This window comes from Meleagris gallopavo, chromosome 5 (assembly GCF_905368555.1).
Source record: "Meleagris gallopavo chromosome 5, MGAL_WU_HG_1.1, whole genome shotgun sequence".
Classification (NCBI taxonomy): domain Eukaryota; kingdom Metazoa; phylum Chordata; class Aves; order Galliformes; family Phasianidae; genus Meleagris; species Meleagris gallopavo.
The window spans coordinates 22,541,768-22,561,977 of NC_139408.1; the positions used below are offsets into that span (position 1 = coordinate 22,541,768).

A 20,210-nucleotide genomic window follows, 5' to 3' on the forward strand; every position below is an offset into this window, starting at 1 on the left:
GATCTGAAAAATTTGCATTTTACACTGGTTCTGTCCATAAGAAAGAATTACAATATTTATACAAACAATACTGAATATACTTTAACAAGCAGGTTTAAAAATTCGTTAGACTCCAAAGTTGCAAGCTTTTTCTCTTCCTCTTGTTAATACTTTGCAATACTGTTTCTAAAAATATTTAATCCCCATCTGTTTCTGGTTAGGTTTTTCATCTGTGGCATAAAGAGTCTGAATAATCATGTGTAGCAGCTGTGAAGGAGACCAAATGATGTTTCTCCACCACAGCACCCTTTGTATCTCATCCAATCAAACTGGTCTGGATAGCAGGCTGTCTAATCACACTGATTAGCACCATTTAGTTTCACATAGAAGCAAGCTCTTTGGCTATTTTGGAGAAAAATACCAAAAATAAATGCGACGGAATCATTTGTTTGGGAGCAGAGAAGCATGAATACCATTTTTCTCTCAAAGAGGCCAATTGACAGACAAAAAGAGGTGCTGGAAAAATCTAAATAAGTCAGATAAATCTGTACAGATGACCTACGATTATTACAAATTTATTGGAACATTTTGCAGTCCACTGCTGTTAGAAATTATCATATCTTTCAAAGCAAGCATTCAAACTACAGAAAGCACAGTTGGATATTCAACTAACACATAATGTTTGCAACCTCCTTTAAGAAATCTATCACTTTTATTACCTGCTGACCAGTTCGTAATCCATTTTCCTGAAACAACATTATTCAGAAAATCTTTACAAAATCTAAATTCAAAACATTGAGCCCTATAAAATATTTTAGGCTCTCCTTCAAGCTATAGAATATAGAAAAATTGCAATGGTTGTACAAAGGGATAGTCTGCTTAGAACAATATACAGAGAGCTATCTTTTTTAGCTCTATGCAGTCTAAGAGAATTTTAGATACGTCAGGTTCTGTGCTGCTACTCAGGAAGAACTGCAGTTAAAGGTATTATTATTAATTTCCCACTGATGCTCCACATTTATCACATCTCAAAAATTTTCTGAAAAATTATATATATACATATATATATGTAAATCCTAATACGTTTGATATTTTATTACTTTCTCCTTCATTGCCTTTTATCTCCATAGCCTCACTTTCAGATTCATATACTGCCACAGTATTATAATCTGTACTTATCCTCATTGTGTATTTCAGCAGGGTTTGTGTTCTGTACCTTCCATGTTTCTTTTCCCTCAGTTACCTCCTGCCCCAGCTTACTTTTTCTAGCTGTATCCTTTTATCTTTTTCTTTCTGCCATATCATTCTAGATTTTTATCCCCTTGCTCAAATTTCTGCACAACTAAAGCCACTTCATAATCATCAAGCTTAATTCATACTACAGTGCCAACATCATAACAAGTACCTCTATCATATGACAACTCAGTTCAGTTTGCTTACTCCCCTAATTTTCCTTATACTTTCACTACATATTGTAAATTCATAGCAGAGAGCTCATCATACATAACAACATAATTAATCAATACTTTTCTTTATCAAAGCCCGGAACATTACCTGCTCCTCATGAATCCCACTCTTAAGTACATAAGTTGCTCCAAAAGTAATGTGTTCTATTTCTTTCCATGGAGACTACAATGGATACAAAGAGCACAATAACACTATTCAATAGAGCACATTCTCAGCTACAAAACACAATTTTTTTAAATTTAAAAGCATAGTTACAGCCATCATTAGCTATGCATTTTCACCAGCAATGAACAGGAGCCTGTATGTCATGCACATAAATAACTGCAGTAGTGGAGGTGACCCTCCACTGTTTCACAGCTGCTGTGACTGCATTGTTGCTAGGAAAATGTTACCCACAGTCCAACATTTGTCGTGCTTGTCCTATCACTTCACTATCTTTGTAAAAAGTCGGTGCCCTTCCCACTTGTAAGCTCCTTTCAAGTACTGGAAGATCGCAATGAGGTCTTCCTGGAGCCTTCTCTTCCTCAAGCTAAACAGTCCCAACTCCCTCGACCTTTTATTACAGGAGAGGTGTCCAAATAACATCTAAGCATTGACATCTAAATAACTAAAACACTAAAAATGTAAAGCTTATAATAAATAAAAAATACTCCAATGAAAGTACCAATCTTACAGACAAAGAACATTACTTTTTGAGGCAATTGTAGCATAGCTAGCACTAAGTTCCATCTTTCCTCCCCAGCAAATTTGCATGTTTCAGTTTCGTTGGTTCAGTTGAGCCTGTGGTATTAGGGAGGTCTGTATACAGCTCAGGTCATTAGAGTCCACTTCCAAGAGCAAGGAGATGTAAACTTCTTTCAAAGAAGATGGAAACAGCATCTGCATATGGAAACAGGCTGCATATATTCTTCTTTATATTCTTCCTCATAACTCATCTATGTCTGTCTTTCTCATAAGTCATCTAGCCCCATTTATTTCCACACAACCTTTCAGATCACCACAGAGAAGCACAGAGAACTTGTTTTGGAAGGGACCTCTGGGCGTGATTTCATCCAAGCCCCTACCCAAAACAGGCCTATTAGATCAAGTTTCTCAGGGCAATTATCTTTCCATTCTGTCTCTTTTCACTCCCTCCATTCTTACAGCCACATCCCCCTTCTTCATGCCTTCACTTCCCCACAGTATTACTTTTTACTACTGGGGAGCCAAAGCACTACGTGAGAATAAGAAAACCAATCTATGGACAGGAGGAGAATGAGGATGTGGTAGAGCAGATAAGCTTTAGCAGGAGGTGGTAGAGCAGAAGGAAGGGTGGGAGGAGGTGCTGAGGAGACCAAGGTTATGCAAAGGATTGGGGAAGCGGCTTTGTGGTAGGAAGGAATGCAGTTTCTGTGCTTTAAGGTCTCCTTCTGAGCATTTGTTTCAACTCCTCAGTAGCAGTGCTTTAGTGCTCGTCCTATGAGAAGCCCTTTGACCACCAATGCCTTTGTGCAGAATACCCTGACACCTTTGCTTTATGCAAAGCAAAGAATGTCTGGATGCTGAGCTGGCCATTTGTGTATACAAATCAGTTTGGGTTTTTTAGGTTTAACTCACTAACTAATTAACTTTCTGAATTTTGAGCACTTGCAGTTAGAAATAAAATTCTAAAATTCTTCTTTAGACATGCCCTCTTTCACTTTTTCACACCCACAACACTGTATCCTATTCCTTTCTCAGCCATTCCCAGTTATCCAATCCCATCTGTCCTTTCAGGCTTTCTCCTTTAGACCCAGCTACTGGACACCTCAATATTTATTAGCTGTTTTACTTCAATGTCCAGCTAGTCTGATTTCTTCCTCTCAGGTCAACTTTTCTCACATGTGCCACAATCATCTCATTACGCAAATGGTTCTCAATTCCAATATACATAAGTTGCTCCAAAATTGATGTCTCCTATTTATTTCAATGGAAACTACAATAGATACAAAAAGCACAATAACACTATTCAACAGAGCAAATTCTCAGCTACAAAATACAGTTTTTCACCATAGTCACCACCATTAGCTATGCATTTTTGCCAGCAATCAACAAGAGCCTGCACACCATCCTCATAAAAATCTGCACCAGTGGAGGTGATCCACTGTTTCACAGCTGCAGTGGTCACTTTTTTACTAGGAGAATGTTGCCTGTGCAATTCATCTTTCATCAGCCTGAACATATGAAAGTCAGAAGTTGTCAAGTTTGGATTATACATTGGATGTGGTAGGACAGCCCAATCAAGATTGGCAATGTGCTCCATGGTCTTCAAACTGGTATGGGGCCTGGCATCATCATATTGCAAGAGGAAAGTTGTCTGGCCTGACTCTGGAAGTCTGAGAATTCAGGTTAGTCAGCATTGTGATGTAGTTGGCAGAATTGATGATTTGCCCAGGTTCTAGGAAATCCAGAAGAATCAACCCTTCCCTATCCCAAAAGACAGTGCACATCACTTCAGCCGCCAAGGACTGTCATTTTGATTCTGGCTCCTAGGGTTGACACCATGTCTCATCATTGATAATAATGCGATCCAGGGAATTGTCACTCAGCCTCATATCGGTTCAATAGGTTCTGACAAACTTGCATATGCTGTTCTTTCTGCTCTTATGTGAGCATTCATGGTGCAAACTTTGTAACATTACAATGCTCCCACCATTGTTTCCAATGCACTAAAACATATTCAGCTCTGTATACAGCTCTTTGGTTGTAATCTGATAATTTGCACAGGTGAACTCAATGAGACGATCTTCATTTCATGGTGTGACAGCTGTGCATTGTTGTTGGGAAAGTGACTTGTCTTTCATTTCACTGTCGCCCCTGCTGAAACAAATTCCCACCACGTCACTGTGCTCATATTCATTGCTTGGTATTCCTAACTATTCAGCAGCATCAATGAATATCAATGGGTAAAATTTTTTTCCATAATTCAATTTCACACCTTTGCTTCATATACACTTCCATGTCAGAAGCCATCTTTTTCAGACTGCCCCTCTGCTTCCATCTGTCATACAACAACAAAATATGACAGAATATTGTCTGGAAGTTTCAGTCCCTACTGCCATATCACCAACGTCCATCTCCTACATCATGGGCCAAAATAATAAAAGAAGAGGCATTATTTTCAGAGTAGCCCTTGTATTTGTTCAGATATTTATAGTTTTGCCATCCCACATCCTCTTACAGTTTCAGTCTCATTGCCTACTGACTCCCAGTTCTCCTCCCTCCAGTTTGTACTCAGTTGTACTACCATTCAATATTCCTGTCTTTTGAGATCTATTTCAAACCCCTCCCACAGTCTCAAACCTCATATTTCTTCTCCCCACCCACACCCTTCCATCACCTGTTTTTATTTCCTCGTCCCACTCTAGGTGGTCTGTCCCCTTCCCTTTCTGAAGGTCCAATTCTCTCCCCTTCATTCATGTGCTAGAGAGAAACGTTATCTGGAACACAAGATACATGTACTGTTTGCTCTTAGTTCATATGGATTCAGCCTGAGACCAATGACAGTCCAGAGATAATGCAGAGAAAATCCTGCTGCATCCTACCTGGACCACCACTGATACAGTCACAACACTTTCAGAGGACGATCTAAGAACCTTAGCATGTGTAAATTGCACCTTTTTCTACAGTCTAGAATATGGAGCAAATCAGCTCCATATTGAGTAGTACGAAGCCAGTCAAAAGTACATCCCTGAAATGATAGCTGCTTAACTGTCAAATGTCCAGAAAGATTCAAAATATGGGACATAAAATGGGTGGGCAGAAGCAAGCTCAGCCAAGCAGCGTCAGCATTACCTTGACCTAGCAAAGCCTTGTGGACTCCAGTTCCACCAGAGAGGTCAAGCACCTCTGCACAGTGCTCCTCCGAGCTCCGCGTTTCAAAAGCACAAAGGAAACACTGGCTGGGTTGCAGCACTTCAGTTTTGGACCTGTGCTCTGCACACAGACAATTCAACTGTCCTTACAGATCTGCAACTGCTGGAGCTGCAAGTTAATTATATCTACCTCATCCTAAGAATCTGCTGGATAACTGAACTGGTTATTTTCACAAAACTAAGAGGCAGATAGACAAATAAACAGAAAGAGAGATGAGAAATAATCAAAATAACAGAAACTAAAAGCAGAACAAGCCCCAAATAGATGGGCAATATATGTATTTTCTGCCTGAATAGCTAAATGTGGGCAAAGTTGTAGCTATCAAAAAAAAATCTTTCAATGGGACATTAGGTAGTTTTACTAGAAGGATGTGCTGCTACCTTTGTCTATAAACAACAAATTTTTAGTGTTTCGTGCTGCTGCTATTAAAAATCAGGAAGATAAATCAAATGGTCTCTCACTACAGGCCACTTATTACTGTCATTTTTAAACCCGATTTTGAAATGCATGAGGAAAGTCACGGTCTGAGGCAGGGAAAAATAATTTCAGCCTTTTAAGATAATTCCTTTGACAAGAAAGGACATTGTTTTCCCTCTCATTCACTTTTATAGCAAAGTTCCAAAGCCATTTATTGTATTCTGATTCGTTATGTTTTACATCAGTTTCATTTGAATACAGGAGGAAACTTTATGCACTTTCTGAAAGCTCGCCAAGTTTTGTGAAGCACCAATAAATGCTCTTCATGATCCACCACACAAATGGATCTATTTTGGACTTGTGTAGACACCACAACCAGATAATTCATTTGCATTGCAGTTTTGTTATTAAAAGTGATTACCTAAGTAAATAAATATAATGTAGAAAATGCTAGAAAGAATTATTATCACTGCAATGCTGCCACCTGGTAACCACAAGTGTAATTTCAGAGAAAACTTTATTTTGCCCTGCCTTGGACAAGCTGACACTATTTTAAAATAATATATTTTAAGTCACAAAAATTGCAAATATGTAACTGTGGAATAGGATTATTTCCCCATATCAGATGAACTGATTCTATGGCTCCCTTCAACCTGGGGAAGAAGCAAATTAACCTCCCAAAATTAACCTTGATTTTGAATCCTGAAAGTATTTATGGAGAACAACCAGCAGCATTCAAATTAAATATGCCAGTTTTGAGCACACAAATACTCAGAATTAAGATCGTGTTTATTAGCACTCATGTCCTTCTGTAGTTTACTGAATTAAATCTATACCACTAAATGTTTACAAAAAGAAAAGAAAAGAAACAAATCTATAGTAAGAAAGATCTGGAACAGAAAAAAATAATAATAATGAAATCCTGAGCAAAGATATCTTCAGGAAATAAAATGTCTGGTGTTTTCATAGGTGGAAAATTCACTGATGAAAAGAAAATGCTAATCACAATAAATAACAAATATTTATTTAGACGTATATACATATACATACATATACATACATATACATATATACATATATGTATATATACATACATACATATATATATAAAATTTGTGAAATGTGAAAACCTATGGGAAATGGTTCCCAAGAGTTTATGAATGCCCATAGCATTTTAAGTCTAAAAAATTTCTATGTATCTGTGATAAATAAGAGGAAAGAGCACAAAACAGTATAAACCTATTTATGTGATCACTGCTGGGATGCTGAAGGTAAAAAGTTTGGAACATCAACAGAAGAAAAGGTATCGCAACCTAAAGAGGCCCTACCATACAATGAACCACCAGAAAATGAAAAGAAATTTGCCCTATTCACAGCTGGATTGTGTCGTATTGTGGGGAAGCATCACAGATGGAAAGCTGCTGTGTGGAGCCCCACACAACAAGCTGCAGAGGCCACTGAAGGGAAAGGAGAATCGAGCCAATTTGCAGAGGTAAAGGCTGTCCAACTGGCTTTAGACGTTGCTGAACGGGAGAGGTGGCCAATGCTTTAACTTTATACTGACTCATGGATGGTGGCAAATGCCTTATGGGGGTGGTTACAGCAGTGGGAGCAAAATAACTGGCAGCAGAGAGGTAAACCTATTTGGGTTGCTGAACTGTGGAAAGATATTGCTGCCTGAATAAAGAATATGGTTGCAAAGGTACACCATGTAGATGCTCATGTGCCCAAGAGTCGGGCTACTGATGAACAATGAAATAACCATCAAGTAGACCAAGCTGCCAGAATTGAGTTGGCTCTAATAGACTTGGCAGAACAAGGGTGAATTATTTCTAGCTCAGTGGGCCCATGAGACCTCAGGCCATCAAGGAAGAGATGCAACATATATATGGGCTAGAGACCGAGGGGTGGACTTAACTATGGACACTACTGCACAGGTTACTCATGACTGTGAAACATGTGCCATAATTAAACAAGCCAAGAGGATGAAACCTCTCTGGGGGGAAGGGTGATGGCAAAAGTACAAATATGGGGAGGTGTGGCAGGTTGATTACATCATCTTGCCACGATCTCGCAGTGGTTAAGTGTAATGTGCTTACCATGGTGGAGGCAACAACTGGGTGGCTTGAAACATACGCAGTAACATACGCAGTACCCCATGCTACTGCCCGAAACACCATACTGGGTCTCAAGAAACAAGTCCCGTGGCAACATGGCACCCCAGAAAGAATTGAGTCAGATAATGGGACTCTTTTCAAAAGTTCTCTTGTAAATACTTGGGCCAGAGATCATAGCATTGAGTGGATTTACCATATTTCCTACCATGCACCAGCCTCTGGTAAAATTGAACGATACAATGGGTTGTTAAAAACTATGCTGAAAACAATGGGTGGAGGAACATTTAAGCATTAGGAGAAGCATTTGGCAGAAGCCACCTGGTTGGTCAATACCAGAGGATCTATCTATCGTGACTGCCCTAACCAATCCAACTCTCTACATACCATAGATGGAGATAAAGTCCCTGTTGTACATGTAAAGAGCATGTTGGGAAAAGCAGTTTGGGTCTTTCCAGCTTGTGAAAAGGGCAAACCTCTCTGTGGCAATCTGTTTTTGCCCAAGGACCAGGGTCCACTTGGTGGGTAATGCAGAAAAAGGGGGATGTTCAATGTGTACCACAAGGAAATCTGATGTTGGGGGAGTGCAGTCAGTAATTCTATGTATATATATGTATATAGACATGTGTGCGTAATGCATTTTAATCATTGTTTGTATATATGTATATGTATTAAGCATGATGTAGTGATGTAGAATAAGGGATGGAATGTCATGGTTTTATGTTTTTTGGTTTTCAGTATTCCACATCATAACATCCATAACACTGGAGTTAAGGTGTTAATGCTCCAATTCCAATTACCTATCCCTACACGTTAGAGAAATCATGGGATCTGGCCCTTCTGGTTGGGGCAGTCTCTTAGTGCCTTGCAATGGGTGCTGGAAGGTGCTTTCCTAGCCGTTCCAAGCTTTTCAAGTTTGACTCAGTCTCAGGAACTCTCTCTCTCTCTCCTATCTTATTTGATTTATTAGTCTCAATTTCAATTAGACTGTATTATATTGTGTTAACTTGCATTCTGATATCATAGTTAATAAAATAAGTTTTCCTCCATAGATCGTTGCCACTGTTTTTTTCCTTCCTTGAGCCCAGCTCCCATCTATCTCCCTATCCCTTTTCCCTTTCCTTTCCCATTTTGTGGGGCCAGGGGAGGCCCAGGGGCCTACTGCCCCCTGTCACAGGCATAGAGTGATCTAGTTAACTACATGACACCTATTTTTATGCGATCACCACTGGGATGAAACCTCGCACGTGCCACTCCCAGCATTAATAAAGAAACACTGCCTAACACAATCTAACATAGTCCATTACCTAGCATTTCTTCCCAATGCACGGTGGGAATGCTACATTATCTGGTTATATATTTGGTAGTGACCTAACATCCAATCACATTTTATTATTCAGATTAGTATAAACCTCTTTCCACTTCCCTTGGCAATAACAGCTCAAGGACAGCTTCTGGGATACTATCTGCAAATAACACACACCTTAGAATTCAGTCTAATGAAAGTCTTCTGGAAAGAAACACAGCATTGACCACCTCATAAACTTCCACAGAAACATACAAACGCAGTTCATCTGCCGGCCATGTGGTGTCAGGATGAAGTCCCATCTGTCCTAGAGGAAGTAGGAACCTGCCATCACTGACAGCGATGGACATGATCCCCTCTATGCCCACTGCCATCAGACACATGTCTGAGAGTTTTGCAGACAAATATCTCACAATAAGAAAGCAGGAAAAGAAGGAAAACGTTTCTGTATCTAATGTCAGGTACAAAAGTGTTTTGCACAGCTGTACCTCTGTAAAAGAGTAGGGGTGCTCTGAAAAAAGCATAGAAAAAAGTTGACATTCAGACATTGAATGGCAATTGCGTTCTCCCAGACAAGAGAATATTCAAGTTATGTTAGAAAATTCAGACTCAAAATGGAATTCATATTTCTACAATGCATATTTCAACAGAGGAATTAATACTGTAAAACATTAAGTCCAAGGACTTATTAACGTCATTTTAGAAATAAATTAGTACTGAGGTGACTCAACATTACTGAGACTTACAAGAACTTAAAAGAAATAGCCAAGATGTACTTATAGCCAATACCTACTATTGTTCAGGACGAGATCTGTGTTAGGTAAGAATTATCCCACATTTAATTAGTTTAAGCCTCTCAGTTTTGCTTTGAAGTACTTCTTAATGGACCCCCACAGATACAGTCCTAAAGAATGAGATAAATACTAGATGCCTGCATTTAAAAGGTACTCTACTGAAGTACACATTTCCTTTAAACCCATGCAAATGGGTTTATTTCCACTTACACTATTTTAGTTCATGTTAATAAAGGCCTACAGTGCTAACTGAAAAAATATTGATGACTTGAACAATATTTTGAATCCAGATTGAAGAAAACACTTCAGCCTACTATGTATTTTATCAGTACAACCACTTTACAACATAACATACAGACTTTCAATAAAAATGATTATTTGCTAATATGTGATTGAGAAAGGATGAAATAGTGAAACTAACTTACTGAGTCAAAGTGATTCCTAAGAAAGTTAAGCATATTCGGAAAGCAATTACAAGAGGTTCATGTTTTAAGTTTTGCAGAAGTGACCGCTAATTTCCCTTGTAAACATCATCTCAAGGACACACTAGAGAGGCAAATTAGTTGAGAAAAAATGTGGCTCTGATCGCAGTCCATCTCTAGATAATCTGCATAGCTTTTTTCTTTCTACTGCTGTCAATTCACGTTAGTTCTGCCTTCCATGGCCTCCAGTGTCTGACAGACCTCTTTCCAGAAGGGATTTTGATGTTGTTCCAACAGCATGCTTGGGATCAGCTCTGGTGAGAAGAAAGGTTTAATGCCAGTTCTCTAACAGGGAGAAATATTAAAGGAAAGAATAATGATCTTCACCAGTTGAGTGACAGATTTTTCATACTGTGGGACTCAAGTCCCTTGAAAGACTTCAAGCCAAAGCTGATGGCCTAGATCTTCTGATTCCCAGTGAAGCGCCTCAGGCACAGGGCAGTATGTCAAAATGTATCATAATAATTTCTGCTCCGTTAGAAACAGAAGCAATGGAAAATGTACATAGGTCACATCGTGCTCATCTTCCTTACTCATACGTAAAAAATTCCTTCAGGGGAAGGGGAGGAAGTACTTGGTCCAAAATCAGGAGAGGAGTAGCAGCAGTCATTTTCCGCTTCTTGTTTGCCCTATCAGCCTACCCAGAGATTCAGATGTGAAGAAAAAATATGAAATACAGTGAACGATGTGCTATTTATGCACACTTGTCTATTCTGCGCTTCCTGCCAAAAGCTGAGAGCCTGCAGACAGAGATTTTTACAAGTCAGTACAAGTGTAAAAACTGAAAACCACATTGTGTTTTTTTTTTTTAAATCTTTTTTTTTCAGTACTAGTGGCAGCTAAAATGCGCTAAATACTTGGTCTACAAAGTTTCAATGACAAACTAAAAATGAGTCAGGAAATAGTGACAGAGAATGGATGCACCAACAAGATAGTACAGGGATGTTTGTCTATGGTTGCTGTTTTGCTAGGTGAATGAAAAAATAAGAAGTGACATCTGAAGCACAAAATGGCAAAATGAGAAAAATACCCTGGTAAGATTTCCCCTGGTCTGTGCTTTTTTGTTTTGTTTTGAGCAGAATTAAAACTTCTAGAAGTATGTAAATAAAACCCTGGAGCCACTTTTGAAATGGTGCTTTAAAAAAAGAAAAAATGGTAAATTTTCAAGTAACGCATACTGCAGATCAAGTGGGTGGGTGGGGAGAGAGGACTGAAACTATTTAAGTAGTGTCACACTTTCTAGTTGTGACTGCAAATGTCAGTAAAGTATAAAAGTCTGAAAAAGTTCTTTCAAGGAAGTTTGCATTTAGTTCTACACTCTTCAGTAGAGAAGAATAGATAAAGAAAAAGGTCTGTGAAAGGCTGTTTGGTTCTGACTCAACTATAACGATAGCAAAGTAGCAAGAATGCAAGTAGCTGTGTGCTTGCAATAAGTAATTACCAGATCCTGTGCTATAAACATGGCAATGTAGGAATTCTTAATGTAATACGTATGGGAAGCATGTGCAGCATCAGACCATGTTTAGTTTGCACTAACAGATCAGTGGTAGCCAGCCTTACGCAGTTTGAGCTCTCTGGCTCCTGGAACTTGGCTATATTTATCCCGGCTGATGTAGCCTGTCAAGTGTGCCCTGCTACTGATAAAATGCTGTAGTTGACAACAGTGGAGATTCGAGGGGGAGGAGCAGGATGGGGGCTTCCACCAAGTGTTTCTTTTGGGGGTCTCAAAAGCCCTGCAGTCTTATTTCTGTTTAGCTCAGACTCTGCTTTCTAGATTCTAGATTCAACTGGGAGCTTCATCAGAAAGTGAAGATGCCGGAGCCTGCAAAGAAAACAGGTAAGGATCATGACTAACAAAACAAAAGCTGAGAACAGCTTGAAAGAGAAAATTCTGAGTAGCTTCTGTATGCCAGGAAAAAGAAGAAAAAAAAAAAAAAAAAGGAAGAAAAAAAAAAAAAAGAGATACCTTAGGGAAAAAAAAAGAGAGAGGAAAAAGAGATAAAAGAGATTATACTTTATAAAAATATGCTTTCTTATAGTGAAATCAGTAACTAGTTTGGCAACCCTCAGTCACAGAAATGAATCCAAAGAATTTGGATAAGGAGGGAACAGAGGTTTAACACTTTAATACTCAGTTTCCTTTCATTTATTATTTCTTCTCGCAGTAACCCTTAGGCTGTGAAAAAAATCTTGTTGTCTCTCTCTTGGCCAACTGGGCAGTATAAAAGTCTCCCAGTTTCTTTTTTTTTCTTTAATCCCAATACTTTCCAGGAAGTGTGATTGGCAAATGCTGATGTTATTTGTTGTGAAATCTTTGTGAAAATGAAAGCAAATGGCACCTGGCTCAGAGGTTACTCTTTCTACTTCTTCCAGCCAGTAACAGCAGAGCTCTAGGAAAAAAGGAGGCACTGTACTTTAAAGAATACATGCATATTTCCTTTCATTTACCTTCCTTCATCATTTTCTGTTGAGACAGAAGATAACTAGCTACTTTCAGAAAGTCAAGGTCAGAATAGAGTCCAGTGTAAGTTCTACCCCACTAGAAGAACATCAGAAAAAAAAATCAGATTTAGGACATTCCTAATTCAAAACTGAGAAATAGGGAATCATTTAGAAGTTGCCCAAGTAGGTAAAAAAGAAGGAAATGTATAGGGTAAGGTACAAATTATCTGTTTGTCTGAGGAGAAAAAGGGGAGCAGAGGTAGCTCCAGTGTGAGCAGAGAGAGATCTCAATTGTGAAAAACAAAACACTCCTAAGTCTGGAAAAAAAGATGTCAAAAGCTGAAGTTATGATCACTTGATAAGTATGCACATATCCAGTAATAGGGCTGGAAAAATATGAGCTAAATCTAGAACTCTTCTCCTTTAGAGCAAGGTACTCATTTCATTGAAATGATACTAGTATACACAGCACCACTATGACTTCAGTGTACAAGATGGATGCTTTTTTAATAACATACAGTTTTCAAAATTAGCCAGTAATTACTGTTAATACATATTAATGTAGGCCTTTGTACTTTGCAAAGTACAAAGGCATCAGACCCATGTTAGACTGGTCAGTGGGAAAATCTGTTGTGCTCACCACAACAAATGAGCTTACAGTTGTTAAGAACTTTCATTTTGGCCAGAATATATGGAATTGGCCACTGCCAGAGGGACAGAGCACAAACCTAACCTGTATCCCTCATTAAGAAATGCTAAACTCTAAAGCATGATTAATTTCAAGACTCTTTATGTACAACTCTAAGGTGGCAGCAGTGTCACCAGTACCTCAACTCTATCTCTATTACTTCCTTTGATATTCTTCAAGATGCAATTTCTGAAATCAAATGGAAGTACGAGCTTATACAAAAATAAGTATATACCAGACATTATAACTATAGCAGAAACCTTGAAAATATATGCTTGCAAAGGTTCAGCAGTTGAAAAAAAAATAATAATCATAATCATATTCTATTCTTAAAGCCACCTGACTTTTGAGATTCATTAAAACATCTAATGCTTGTGACTGGCAATGCTAGCAAAAAGATATATAGCAGGTTAGGCAAAATTTGACAAGGTGATTTTCTAGGCATCGTATTATAAATTATCATTTTTAGCCTCTGAGGATGAGAAGCAACTTTTCTGACTGTGAAGATGCCCACCTTGACTAGCTAACAGTGAAGATAAACTTTGTTCCAGTTTACTTTTCCAGAGGAAAGAAACCTAACAGGTGTCTAACATCACCACTCCTCCGCAGTTCTTGTGAACAAAGCAGTCCAAACTCTGTGATTATCACAGCAGGGGAGGAAAAGCTCTTATTACCCGCTCTGACTGAGACAGAAACAGTCACATGCCTCATAACTTCTTGGGAGGATTTTCTCTTTCTCCCAAGAGACATTAATCCCTTCGTTTTCTATTTCATGTTGTTTATACAGTTCAAGACAGGATAATATCAAGCATAATCTCAAGAGGGCTGGATAAGCAGCTAACAGTTCATACTTGGACGAGTCATTATTTCTGTCTAAGTTAGACTGCTGAAGAAACCTAAGAGATCCTTAGCCTTTATTACTGAAATTAGGGCATCTCACACACAGGTAAGGGAAAATGCTTCACGCCAGAGAATGATCAAGGATATTCTGGCTATATTTAGCTCTTCTAGTAAGCCTTTCAACATGCATAAACAGATAAATAAACTAAAAAAAGTGAAGTGGACTTCCCACGTGATGTTCTTTTACTTTAAATTGTCTAGCTGAAACACTTCAGGATGAGGCTCAGTCCAACTTCTTTATGCAACGCCAGAAGAAATGGTGGCACTTTCCAGCAAGTTGACATATTCCTCTAGAGCAACAGCATTCATCTGTCAGAGCAAACTATCAAATACTGAAAAACATTACTTTTTGCAGAGTTCCACTGCAGAAGCATTATGTTCCTTTCTCTATGTCTTTAACATTTCATAGGTGATCTCTGTTCAAATGCTGGCCTTTTGGAAAGTTTAGGTCTTTTCATTGTTGTGAAAATTTACAAAGGTTAAAAAAAAACTCAAACCATTTCCCTAACATGATGTTGTGACAATAAAAGGAAAAACGTAGCAGATAAATTGAAGTTAATGGGAAATCTGTGCATTACTAAATCAGGAAGAAAAGAATTGTGGCATTACTCACCTTCTCTGAAAATGAATGAAGTTTTATTCATGCATTATATAGGTTGAAGAATCCAGATTTTGAAGCTCAGATTAGGAAATTTTCTCAAAGATCTAAAAACACTTTGGCTATAAATACAGATAGACGTATGTCATTCCATAATAATATACAGCGTTGCATAATGAAGAGCTGCCTATAGAATTTTAGTTGGAACATAGCTCCTCCTACATTTTTAAGAACATAGCATGGTGAAGTACTGCTCAGTGTTAAAATATTGGTCCACAATAATGAACTTCTGTGCGCTACAGGAATTCAAAGATCAGTAACAATTTACATAGGACTATTTTCTTTCTTTTTTTTTTTTTTTTCTTAATTCAAGGTTCAAAGCAAGATCAATATTATTATTCCCATTTTACGGCAAGTGTGATGAGTGCATAGAAGAGAGAGGTGACTGGTTAGTGAAACTATTCCTTGCCTGTTGCTCATATTACAGGAATTTACAGTCTCAGCTGCTGAAGTAGGCAAGGAATGATAAGATTGAGTAGCTCAATAGCTTTTGGATCAAGGAATGATTAAGCTTGTAATTGCAAGAAGCCACTTAGGTCCTGACTGAGGAATGCACAGCATCTTTATATAGTTCCTCCGTGAGGAATTTACGAGCTCCGTTACTGAAGTCTGTTTATTCACAGTTTGGCTTTTATCTCAATGAAAGAACAAATGGTATAAAAAGAAAACTTGATGCCAAGCGTAGGCACTAAAACAAAGATACATTTTCAACATGAAGCCTTAACAAATTAGCTAATGTTATCTTTTAACATTCAATCAATATGTTGCCCATATAAAAATCTGGATATCAATTAAACAGAATGTAAAGTAAATTAACTCATCAACCATATATATTAAGTTCTCCTATAACATTAATATCTTTAACAGATTTTATTTCAGAAAGGCAGAAGTATTACTTCAAAGGCTAATTCTAACACGCATTTTCTTTAAGTGCTTAACTCTCCTCCATTATGAGTGATGAAAAGTTGAAGTCAGAGCTACTGGTCTGAAAAGCAAGATAAAATTTAAAAACAAAAACCACAGCAGGATGGCACTTCATCACTCTATCTAGATAAAAACATTCCTGTGAAAGCCACACTTCTTTGATTTCAGGGACCTCACATGTACTTTGAATTCAGAAGTTATAAGGGAGCTTTCCCACTGCCCTTGGCACTGGCGAGGCTGCACCTTGAATGCTGTGTTCAGTTTTAGGTCCCTTGTTACAAGAAGGACATGGAGGCCCTGAAGAGTGTCTAGAGAGGTGCAACAAAGCTGGTGAAGGGTCAGGAGCACAAGTCTTATGAGGGGCAGCTGAGGAAACTGAAACTGTTTAATTTGGAGAAGAAGAGGCTCGGGGAAGACTCTATTGTTCTCTGCAACTCCTCAAAAAGAGGCCGTGGTGAGGGAGGAGGGTGACCCTATTTTCCCAGTGATATGATGAAAGGTAATGGCCTCAAGCCATAGGAAGTTGGATAATAGGAACAGTTAATTTCCAGAAGAGCAACCAAATACTGGGACAGGCTGCTCAGGGAGGCAATGTAGTCACTGTCCCTGGAGTTTTTCGACAAATGTGTAGATGTGGCACTTGGGGGCACTATTTAGTGGGCATGGTGGGGATGGACTAGTTCGACTAGATGATTTTAGAGGCCTTTGCCAACATTAATGATTCTATGACATAGATAATTGTATGATGGATGTGTCCAAAGCCCTCTTCAGTTGTTACAGCACTCCTAAAGGATTGCTGCCATGAGCAACTTGTAGTAGGAGCAGCATGAGGTATAAAAAGATTCCTGCAAGACTATTTCAGACCGCATGGAGCCTGCTTCCTATTCTGCCATGAATAGAAATTTGCTGATTAAAGAAGTTACACAAGTTCTTCACATTACGACGCCAGTATTGTAGGAAAGTCTGGGATATGAGAAATGAGGAGGAAGGTTAATTTCCTAAAGCAATTCCAGCTCCATACCCCCTCCTCCTTCCCCCAACTCAATAAAACAAATCAGCCCCACACAAACATACACAGCACTTATAATTCACCTTCCCTTCAACAATTCCTGGGAAAAAAGCAGCTCTGGTAACTCACATACACCTCTTCCCCTTATCCAGCATTGCTACATTGTTAGCATAAATGTCTCCACTCTCTCCCTTAATACTGTGTGGGTTAGAATCTCATGGAAGCAGGGAAGTGAAAAAACAGGAGGCAGAGGAGTTGGCTACTAAGTTATCATGTGCTTCAACCCAATGGCTGCTCAGCACATGCTAGACAGCAGTCAGGGTAAGCATGTGACAGTGCCTGAGATCTGTCAGGGCCTGACAGGCACAAGAGGTGTAGATATTCCACCACATCACATGAGATGTGTCACAGCTACTGGATTTTCCAGAGACTTTTAATGGTAGCGTTCAAGAGTATTTCGAATAGCAAATGGCTACGTGAAACATAGAGAGACATAGCTGAGTAGAAGCCAAATGTTGAAGTGAGAGAGATTTCCACGCGAGGAACGTGTTTTTGACAAAAGCAGGAAAAAGTAATGCTCTCAGGACAAGAAGCTTTGAATTGTGACATTTTGAGTCATTCCTGATGAGGCAATAGCTAGATGAGTCTGCTGTGATTGCATGAGGGAAAAAATATCTGGAAGTCAGATACATTTGTTACCTAAAGAAGCAGACGCGGGGAAGGAGAGGAGACTGGGAAAATAGCTGATCTCTCACTTTGCCTTCTGCTAAGCTGCCCATTTTCCCCCCAAAATGGAAAAGGATGGAATTCCCAGCCCATGCTTGTTCAGCAGCTTCTCTTCTGCAACAAACTAATTTCTTTTAATTTCTTCAGCCCTACATTTCTACCTTTCCTTTGCATGCAATTAACAGTGGAAGTTGAAAGGGAACACAGATGCATATACAGAGAGACACCACTTCGGGCATTGTCATTCACCGACTCTAAAATCTGGTGCAAGAAAAAGGCTCTTAGAATCTCCTTTATCTGTGAAAATGTGGGTTCACAGGAATGGTTCTTCCTTTAATCTCACGGAAGTTCTTGGTACTTTCCAATTATACACTTTAATGGAAATATTCACAATCATTTTAAGCAGGAATCCAAACAAATTAGTCTTTTGGCAGAAAAAGGAAAGAAAAAAGAAGACAAGGAGAATTACTTGTAAACTTCCACCTAGCTATTTGGATTTTCCCCAAGTCAGAGATATTCTGTGGTTGTGGAGATTTCTCACTGTGAATATAGTTCTGTCCAGTGATTTTTTTTTGTTGAGCTATCTAAGTGCGCATGTCTTGAAACACTGCCATTTGGAGAGCAGAACATTTGCAGGCCACATTGTTGTTAAGTAATTAATATATTTATAGATTCTTTTGTGCTTAAATAGAAGAGTGATGATGATAGCACATGGAGAAAAAAAAAAGGCCAATTTTCTAGAGTCACAGGGAGAGGAGCCAGCTAGTGGTTAGCTGGAGTGTTTCAGGAGTGAGTCCCAGAACTCCCTTGGCTCTGCACTGTGTGGCTGCATGGACAACTTAAATTATTTTTCCAGTTCCTTACATTAGAGTTGCAGTCTACAATAGCACACACATCTAGTCACAGTGACACACTGCATCAAAGTACACTCTGGTGTGGCAATTTATTCTGAAGTGCAGTACTCTATCAAAGGACGTGCAATTGATAACAAGCATCTGAGTATTATGCTAAAGCATAGAGCACTACTATCTTTATAGTACTATATTATTTTAAAAGCAATTATATCACTTGCAGGCCTGAAATCAAGTAAATGGATGCAGGGATGTTCCATTCCCAGTGGAAACTTCACACACATGCAGAATACAAAAGGAGCTCATTTGAGGCTGCTATAGGCTTAGTGCAAGATAGATTTGTTTTCTCATGAGATTATAGAACGAAAGAAAATAGAGGAGAAAAAAAAAAAAAAAGAAAGAAAAACATATTTTAGGACTTCACATAACAAAGAAAAGCAAAATATATTACATCCTAAATTCTGATATTATTTGCAAGTCAATTTACTTGATGCTTAAGCATCTTCAAATTCTTTGCAAAACAATGCCAGAAGAGTGCCTTGTATTATGACAACAGCCCAAATGGCATGAGATGAAATCTTTGCTGGTGTAACCCTACAGAGGTTAAGTTACGTAGTCTAGCACATGAAACAGGAATGAAGATTTTGTGCAGATGGTATTATTAGTAACATACCATTTATGCTGACTAAAGCACCTGTTTGAAAAAGGGTATGAACAACTTCTTTAAAAATATATCCTTCCATGCTATGTTCTCTTCATTTTTATAAAGTAGAATCAAAAGCTTAACGCTAATATAATTACCATTCTGGTGTTCAGGAAAGTTACTGTTGTTGCCCAAGTAGTAGAGCTACAGGTAATTTGCAGCAGAGGTCACAGATGTAACCAAATATGATAGAATTAATAATATTATATAAAAGCATGGTTATAAAAGGATAAGTCAATAAAAAGATGACTAACTATACACAAGAAACATTTAATGCATGAATCAGTGTTAATTAAAGGTATTTTTATGCACTTATTCTGTATAAAATACCAATATTTACACAGTATAAAATAGCATCTTCATACTGGTATATTTAGGTATAGGAGGGGCAATTTGCAAAAGATAATAGAATTCATTGAGATGAAAACATGAAAATGAAAAGTTTGTTTCAAAATAAGGTTTAGATAATCTAAATGAATAATTCAGGGCAACGGAAATAGGAAAGTAAGTTACCTCATTAAAATCCAGCATTGAAGAATACACAGCTTTCAAATTCCCACCTATTGTACTACTTTGATTGCATATGAGACAAAGCATTATTTGGTTTACGCATGTTCATCCCATGTATTAGTAATTTTTTTTCATTATGAGCATCAGAAGTGCTTCTTAAGACAGAAGAAATATTTTCATCCATCTTGTAATTTTATTAGAAAATTACTTGTCATAGAGTACTACATAGGCAAGCACTTACTGTATTTCAAATACTGAGTTTGAATGCAAACAACACTTATACTATCAAACTGGGATAAAATTAAAAGGCCATCATTGGAACACAAATCTCTTGCCACTATAGAAG

At 38.3% G+C, this 20,210-nt stretch overlaps 1 protein-coding gene and 1 long non-coding RNA gene across 2 annotated transcripts in view; one reads left to right on the forward strand and one right to left on the reverse strand.

Moving 5' to 3' along the window:
- LOC104911110 (uncharacterized) overlaps positions 1-1,893 on the reverse strand; it is a 47,645-nt gene extending 45,752 nt beyond the window's left edge. The window contains exon 1 of the long non-coding RNA XR_014883483.1: positions 1,534-1,893. This is a non-coding gene — a long non-coding RNA (uncharacterized LOC104911110). The remainder of the gene's footprint in view (positions 1-1,533) is intronic.
- A 10,206-nt stretch (positions 1,894-12,099) lies between these two features.
- Positions 12,100-20,210, forward strand: part of MYBPC3 (myosin binding protein C3) — a 58,001-nt gene continuing 49,890 nt past the window's right edge. Inside the window, exon 1 of the mRNA XM_010711432.2 lies at positions 12,100-12,290. Within this exon, the coding sequence (XP_010709734.2) occupies positions 12,266-12,290 (25 nt within the window). The 5' untranslated portion in view covers positions 12,100-12,265. The remainder of the gene's footprint in view (positions 12,291-20,210) is intronic.